Raw genomic sequence first — 8,819 nt, 5'->3', positions numbered from 1 at the left:
GACTGGTGACGACCACAGTAGTCCTACAATAAAGGACAAAACAGGTTCCTGTGTGGCCCTGGGTGCGGCTCCCCCGCCTAGAATGCAGGCTTCAACCTGTTCCTGTTGCATTCTTTTCTTCCAACTGGAACCACGCCGCGTCCTGTGACAGAACGGCCTTCATAGCCTTGATTGTGTCATGTAGACTTCCTTTGGAGTCGGGGGAGTTGCGGGCTAAATGATTAGGGTAGCGACTCGGCAACAAACTGACAGAAGACATCTTGCGAAGTTAGATTTATTGAGGTCAGGGTTTGAAAAGCTCTGCCACATTGCCATCTGGTGGTTGCATGCATGTACTGACGCCACTTCCATTTGAATTGATTGTATCCATTTTTATTTCTCCAAATCAAACCGAGCTGGCCTCTTGAAGGCTCACTCCTCAGCCACTACCTCCACCTGCTCCGCTTCCGGCTCTTTCTTCTCCTCCACGGCGGGGACCTCCGCCTCCTCCGCCTGCTCCATCTGCTCCGTCTTCGCCTCGCTGGCGGTCACCACCGTCTCCGACTTGGTGACCGTGACGGTGCTCTTCACTGCCGCCCCCTCTTGGCCGGAGGCGGAACCGCCGCTGGCCTTGACGGCGCCAAAGGAGCAGCTCATGTATGACGGGGTGCGAGAACTCTCCAGGCCGTAAGTGTTGTAGTTTAAAGCTGTATATTCATTAAAAAAAAAAAAAAAAAAAAACATTAATTCGACATTTAGATGATCTAAATGTGTATTTTTCTAATTACAGTGGTACCTCAATTTAAGAGTGTTTTGAGACAAGAGTTTATTGTTTTTGCTTGAAGTTCCAAGCACCTTGGCCCCACGACATCCGCCTAAAACATCTACTCTGACTCGCCAGCAGCAGCTTACCCTCGGGAAAAAATTGCTGGGTTGAAATATAACAAATATGGGTCGTTTTTTTACCCAGCCTCTGGGTCACTATGTGACACAACCGATCCTGGGTTCATTTAAACCAGCAAGATTTGTTAAATATTTAACCCAATTGCTGGGTCATTTTAACTGCAATGCTGGGTTAATTCTACCAGGTAAATTGATTAAATACATGAACAACCCAAATTCTGGGTCATTTTAACTGCAATTCTGGGTTGATTCTACCAAGTACATTGATTAAATACATGAACAACCCAAATTCTGTGTCATTTTAACTACAATTCTGGGTTAATTCTACCCAGTACATTGGTTAAATACATACTCAACCCAAATGCTGGGTCATTTTAACTGCAATTCTGGGTTAATTCTACAAAGTACATTGGTTAAATACATACTCAACCTAAATGCTGGGTCAATTCAACTGCAATGCTGGGTTAATTCTACTAAGCACAATGGTTCAATAAATGCTCAACCCAAAGGCAGGGTCATTTTAACGGCAATGCTAGGTTAATTCTACCAAGTACATTGGTTAAATAAATGCTCAACCCAAATGCTGGGTCATTTTAACTGCAATTCTGGGTTAATTCTATCAAGTACATTGGTTAAATAAATACTCAACCCAAATGCTGGGTCATTTTAACTGCAATTCTGGGTTAATTCTATCAAGTACATTGGTTAAATAAATACTCAACCCAAATGCTGGGTCATTTTAACTGCAATTCTGGGTTAATTCTACGAAGTACATTGGTTAAATACATACTCAACCTAAATGCTGGGTCAATTCAACTGCAATGCTAGGTTAATTCTACCAAGTACATTAGTTAAATAAATGCTCAACCCAAATGCTGGGTCATTTTAACTGCAATTCTGGGTTAATTCTACCAAGTACATTGGTTAAATACGTACTCAACCCAAATGCTGGGTCAATTCAACTGCAATGCTGGGTTAATTCTACCCAGTACATTGGTTAAATAAATGCTCAACCCAAATGCTGGGTCATTTTAACTGCAATTCTGGGTTAATTCTACCAAGTACATTAGTTAAATAAATACTCAACCCAAATGCTGGGTCATTTTAACTGCAATTCTGGGTTAATTCTACCAAGTACATTGGTTAAATAAGTACTCAACTCAAATGCTGGGTCATTTTAACTGCAATTCTGGGTTAATTCTACGAAGTACATTGGTTAAATACATACTCAACCTAAATGCTGGGTCAATTCAACTGCAATGCTAGGTTAATTCTACCAAGTACATTAGTTAAATAAATGCTCAACCCAAATGCTGGGTCATTTTAACTGCAATTCTGGGTTAATTCTACAAAGTACATTGGTTAAATACATACTCAACCTAAATGCTGGGTCAATTCAACTGCAATGCTGGGTTAATTCTACTAAGCACAATGGTTCAATAAATGCTCAACCCAAAGGCAGGGTCATTTTAACGGCAATGCTAGGTTAATTCTACCAAGTACATTGGTTAAATAAATGCTCAACCCAAATGCTGGGTCATTTTAACTGCAATTCTGGGTTAATTCTATCAAGTACATTGGTTAAATAAATACTCAACCCAAATGCTGGGTCATTTTAACTGCAATTCTGGGTTAATTCTACGAAGTACATTGGTTAAATACATACTCAACCTAAATGCTGGGTCAATTCAACTGCAATGCTAGGTTAATTCTACCAAGTACATTAGTTAAATAAATGCTCAACCCAAATGCTGGGTCATTTTAACTGCAATTCTGGGTTAATTCTACCAAGTACATTGGTTAAATACGTACTCAACCCAAATGCTGGGTCAATTCAACTGCAATGCTGGGTTAATTCTACCCAGTACATTGGTTAAATAAATGCTCAACCCAAATGCTGGGTCATTTTAACTGCAATTCTGGGTTAATTCTACCAAGTACATTAGTTAAATAAATACTCAACCCAAATGCTGGGTCATTTTAACTGCAATTCTGGGTTAATTCTACCAAGTACATTGGTTAAATACATACTCGACCCAAATGCTGGGTCAATTCAACTGCAATGCTGGGTTAATGCTACCAAGCACAATGGTTCAATAAACGCTCAACCCAAAGGCAGGGTCATTTTAACGGCAATGCTAGGTTAATTCTACCCAGTACATTGGTTAAATAAATGCTAAACCCAAATGCTGGGTCATTTTAACTGCAATTCTGGGTTAATTCTACCAAGTACATTAGTTAAATAAATACTGAACCCAAATGCTGGGTCATTTTAACTGCAATTCTGGGTTAATTCTACCCAGTACATTAGTTAAATAAATACTCAACCCAAATGCTGGGTCATTTTAACGGCAATGCTGGGTTAATTCTGCCCAGTACATTAGTTAAATAAATACTCAACCCAAATGCTGGGTCATTTTAACGGCAATGCTGGGTTAATTCTGCCCAGTACATTGGTTGGATAAATACTAAACCCAAATGCTGGGTTAAATCTACCAAATAAATGTGTTTTTTTTTTAATGTTTTTGTAGTCCCAACTCCGTGACTGGCAGTAATGCAACTTGTTGTTTTTTAAACTTGCCGCCAACCAGTAACACAAAAACTACCCGAGTCCTTAAAAACAACCCAAAATATGACCCAACAGGTCCGACCCAGAATATGGGTAGAAACAAATAACCCAGCATTTTTTGCTCTGTATAGCCAGAGATCCACATAACTTTTTTTTTCAAGCGTCGGTAAGCGCGAGGGACAGTGCTGAGAGGAAGTAACGGACAATATTCATTGAATTAAGGAAGGAAATCATCAGCTCGGCAAAGCAATTCGGGTGTATCACTGTGTTGGACAAAAGCTATGGAGACTATTTGAGATACAAGCTCGGTCACAGTAACTTGAAGTTCTACTGCATGAAATACGCACAGGTCACTTTGGACACGGTGGTCTTGATTCCAGTTGCCAGCCTGGAGAGAGAAGGAGATGATGCATTATTACATGAGGTCATGACCATGTCCACGCCGGGTGGCACCGCACCTGTCCTCCTCGCCCTCCAGCAGCTTCCTGTAGGTGGCGATCTCGATGTCCAGCGCCAGCTTGACGTTCATCAGCTCCTGGTACTGGCGCACCTGCAGGGCCATGTCCTGCTTGGCCCGCTGGAGGGCCTCCTCCAGGTCTCGGATGCGGAGCTTGGCGTCTTTCACCGCCAGCTCGCCGCGCTCCTCCGCCTCCGCGATCTGAGCCTCCAGGCTCTTGATCTGCGCAAGCAAGTAGTTTAGCAATGGAGAAAAGTCTGGTTGTACTCCTCGATAGTACACAGTACTCTAGCGAGTAGTGCACAGTGTTCTACTGAGTAGCTCACAGTATTCTACCGAGTTGTACATTGTGTTCTGCTGAGTAGTCCAGAGTATTCTACTGAGTAGTACAAAGTGTTTTACTGAGTAGTACAAAGTGTTCTGCTGAGTAGTACACAGTATTCTACTAAGTTGTACATTGTATTCTGCCGGGTAGTGCACAGTATTCTACTGAGTAGTACAAAGTGTTCTACTGAGTAGCTCACAGTATTCTACTGAGTTGTACATTGTGTTCTGCTGAGTAGTGCAGAGTATACTACTGAATAGTACAAAGTGTTCTACTGAGAAGCACACAGTATTCTACTGAGTTGTACATTGTGTTCTGCTGAGTAGTGCACAGTATTCTACTGAGTAGTACAAAGTGTTCTAATGAGTAGCACACAGTATTATACTGAGTTGTACATTGTGTTCTGCTGAGTAGTCCACAGTATTCTACTGAGTAGCACACAGTGTCCTACTGAGTAGCTCACAGTATTCTACCGAGTTGTACATTCTGTTCTGCTGTGTAGTCCAGAGTATTCTACTGAGTAGTGCACAGTGTTTTACTGACTAGTACAACGTGTTCTGCTGAGTAGTACACAGTATTCTACTAAGTTGTACATTGTGTTCTGCTGGGTAGTGCACAGTATTCTACTGAGTAGTACAAAGTGTTTTACTGACTAGTACAAAGTGTTCTGCTGAGTAGTACACAGTATTCTACTAAGTTGTACATTGTGATCTGCTGGGTAGTGCACAGTATTCTACTGAGTAGTAAAAAGTGTTCTACTGAGTAGCTCACAGTATTCTACTGAGTTGTACATTGTGTTCTGCTGAGTAGTGCAAAGTATACTACTGAATAGTACAAAGTGTTCTACGGAGTAGTACAAAGTGTTCTACTGAGTAGTGCAGAGTATTCTACTGAGTAGTACAAAGTGTTCTGCTGGGTAGTGCACAGTATTCTACTGAGTAGTGCACAGTATTCTACTGGGTAGTACATAGTGTTCTACTGAGAAGCACACAGTATTCTACTGAGTTGTACATTGTGTTCTGCTGAGTAGTGCACAGTATTCTACTGAGTAGTACAAAGTGTTCTAATGAGTAGCACACAGTATTCTACTGAGTTGTACATTGTGTTCTGCTGAGTAGTCCACAGTATTCTACTGAGTAGCACACAGTGTCCTACTGAGTAGCTCACAGTATTCTACCGAGTTGTACATTGTGTTCTGCTGTGTAGTCCAGAGTATTCTACTGAGTAGTGCACAGTGTTTTACTGACTAGTACAACGTGTTCTGCTGAGTAGTACACAGTATTCTACTAAGTTGTACATTGTGTTCTGCTGGGTAGTGCACAGTATTCTACTGAGTAGTACAAAGTGTTCTACTGAGTAGCTAACAGTATTCTACTCAGTAGTACAAAGTGTTCTACTGAGTAGTACAAAGTGTTCTACTGAGTAGCACACAGTATTCTACTGAGTTGTACATTGTGTTCTGCTGAGTAGTGCACAGTATTCTACTAAGTTGTACATTGTGTTCTGATGGGTAGTGCACAGTATTCTACTGAGTAGCACACAGTGTTCTACCGAGTAGCTCACAGTATTCTACCGAGTTGTACATTGTGTTCTGCTGTGTAGTCCAGAGTATTCTACTGAGTAGTGCACAGTGTTTTACTGACTAGTACAAAGTGTTCTGCTGAGTAGTACACAGTATTCTACTAAGTTGTACATTGTGTTCTGCTGGGTAGTGCACAGTATTCTACTGAGTAGCACAAAGTGTTCTACTGATTAGTACACAGTTTCCCACTGAGTTGTACATTGTGTTCTGCTGAGTAGTGCACAGTATTCTACATAGTAGTACAAAGTGTTCTACTGAGTAGCACACAGTTTTCTACTGAGTAGCACACAGTATTCTACTGAGTTCTACCCTGTGTTCTGCTGAGTAGTACACAGTATTCTACTGAGTTAAACATTGTGTTCTGCTGAGTAGAGCACATAATTATACTGAGTTGCACATTGTGTTCTGCTGGGTAGTGCACAGTATTCCACTGAGTAGTACACAGTATTCTACTGAGGTATCACACATTTATCTACCGAGTAACACACACAGTATTCTACTGAGTAGTACAAAGTGTTCTACTGAGTAGCACACAGTTTTCTACTGAGTAGCACACAGTATTCTACTGAGTTGTACCCTGTGTTCTACTGAGTAGCACACAGTTTTCTACTGAGTAGCACACAGTATTCTACTGAGTTGTACCCTGTGTTCTGCTGAGTAGTACACAGTATTCTACTGAGTTGTACCCTGTGTTCTGCTGAGTAGTACACAGTATTCTACTGAGTTAAACATTGTGTTCTGCTGGGTAGTGCACCGTATTCTACTGAGTAGTACACAGCATTCTACTGTGGTATCACACATTTATCTACCGAGTAACACACACAGTATTCTACTGAGTATTAAGCAGTTTAAGTATTCTACTGAGTAGTACACAGTTATCTACTAAGTAGTATGTAGTGTTCTACTGAGTTGCACATAGTGTTTTACTACAGTACTCTACTTAATAGTATGTCGTGTTCACAACATTCTACTGAGTAGTACATAGTATTCTACTGAGTAGCCCACAATTATTTACTGTGTAGAACACATTTTTCGACCAAGTAGTACACAGTTAAAATAATAGCACAGAGTATTCCACTGAGTAGTACACAGTATTGCAGTACACGCACCTGGGATCTAACCATGTCGATTTCAGACCGCAGTCTCATGATCCTGCGGTTCATGTCGGCGATCTCCGCCTTGGAGGACTTCAGGTCGTCGCCACATTTGCCTGCAGACTCCTGCATCTCTGCGTACTGGACACACATCAATTATTGTTATACGTCACCTCTTCATTTATCCGGCAAATCAAATTCATGTCACGTGTTCATGCGTTCATTTTCAATGCAACATTTCTTGTTGGTTAGAAAAGGGCTCCTCAACCTCGTGGACCTCGGGACCCGACTTGTCCACTACACAGAGGGCCGGGGCCCCACACAAATATTAACAATGATGGTATTGAATAATGACATCTAATCTGCTTACACTTTACAGACTCATCAAATGGTATGAAACTTTGTGTTAATCATGAAGAATATTATTTATTTAACAAATAAACCTTAGGCTTTGGTCAGGCTGATTAGAAAAATACTAAAATGATTACAAACAATAAACTACACCGGTGCCGCTCACACTGATGAATGAATGATTGGTAGTGGTCGGAGGGGCCGTAGGTGCAAACTGGCAGCCACAATTCCATCAGTCTAGCCCAGGGCAGCTGTGGCTACTGATGTAGCTTACCACCACCAGATGTGAATGAATGTTGAGTCCCACTTCTAAGTGAGCGCTTTGAGTATTTAGAAAAGCACGATATAAATCTAAGTTATCTATAAGAAGAGACTTGTAAAAAAAAATGATGAAAAATACATTTAGAGATGCTGTAATAAATCAACCTAATGAATAATACATATTTTTAACAAAACTGTCAATAAAATCAAAATGTAAATTCAAATACAGCTTCACTATTTTAGTCATCAGTTTTGCGCTTAAGAAATCAATCAATCAATCAGTGTTTACTTATACAGCCCTAAATCACTAGTGTCTCAAAGGGCTGCACGAACCACTACGACATCCTCGGTAGGCCCACATAAGGGCAAGGAAAAACTCACACCCAGTGGGACGTCGGTGACAATGATGACTATGAGAACCTTGGAGAGGAGGAAAGCAATGGATGTCGAGCGGGTCTAACATGATACTGTGAAAGTTCAATCCATAATGGATCCAACACAGTCGCGAGAGTCCAGTCCGAAGCGGATCCGACACAGCAGCGAGAGTCCCGTTCACAGGGGAGCCAGCAGGAAACCATCCCAAGCGGAGGCGGATCAGCAGCGCAGAGATGTCCCCAGCCGATACACAGGTGAGCAGTACGTGGCCACCGGATCGGACCGGACCCCCTCCACAAGGGAGAGTGGGACATAGTAGAAAAAGAAAAGAAACGGCAGATCAACTGGTCTAAAAAGGGAGTCTATTTAAAGGCTAGAGTATACAAATGAGTTTTAAGGTGAGACTTAAATGCTTCTACTGAGGTAGCATCTCGAACTGTTACCGGGAGGGCATTCCAGAGTACTGGAGCCCGAAATGAAAAAGCTCTATAGCCCGCAGACTTTTTTTGGGCTTTGGGAATCACTAATAAGCCGGAGTCCTTTGAACGCAGATTTCTTGCCGGGACATATGGTACAATAAATGCCTCTGTGTTTGTTGGGTGTTGTCGTTACTGCCACTCGGACCACAGCTGAGGAACAGATTTCTTCCGGCGGCTTTCCGGGAGGAGCTGGCGGCCCAAAAGTGAAGTGAATTCTATTTACATAGCGCTTTGATTCTAGAGACTCAAAGCGCCTTACAAAGTGAGCTACTACTTACGTATAAAATACTACACGGTCTAGCTCCATCCTATCTTGCCGATTGTATTGTACCATATGTCCCGGCAAGAAATCTGCGTTCAAAGGACTCCGGCTTATTAGTGATTCCTAGAGCTCAAAAAAAGTCTGCGGGCTATAGAGCGTTTTCCGTTCGGGCTCCAGTACTC

General features: G+C 41.8%; 1 protein-coding gene across 1 annotated transcript in view; it reads right to left on the bottom strand.

The window, feature by feature from the left end:
* Nucleotides 1-260: 260 nt before the first annotated feature.
* Nucleotides 261-8,819, bottom strand: part of LOC133535502 (keratin, type II cytoskeletal 8-like) — a 34,187-nt gene continuing 25,628 nt past the window's right edge. Inside the window, exons 6-9 of the mRNA XM_061875393.1 lie at nt 6,925-7,050; nt 3,910-4,130; nt 3,799-3,839; nt 261-686 (exon numbers count right to left, since the gene is read on the bottom strand). Of these exons, the coding sequence (XP_061731377.1) occupies nt 412-686; nt 3,799-3,839; nt 3,910-4,130; nt 6,925-7,050 (663 nt within the window). The 3' untranslated portion in view covers nt 261-411. The remainder of the gene's footprint in view (nt 687-3,798; nt 3,840-3,909; nt 4,131-6,924; nt 7,051-8,819) is intronic.

The sequence above is a fragment of the Nerophis ophidion genome, linkage group LG16, assembly GCF_033978795.1.
Source record: "Nerophis ophidion isolate RoL-2023_Sa linkage group LG16, RoL_Noph_v1.0, whole genome shotgun sequence".
Classification (NCBI taxonomy): Eukaryota; Metazoa; Chordata; class Actinopteri; order Syngnathiformes; family Syngnathidae; genus Nerophis; species Nerophis ophidion.
The sequence above is the reverse complement of the archived record's forward strand: the minus strand, read 5'-3'. Positions and strand labels throughout refer to the sequence as shown.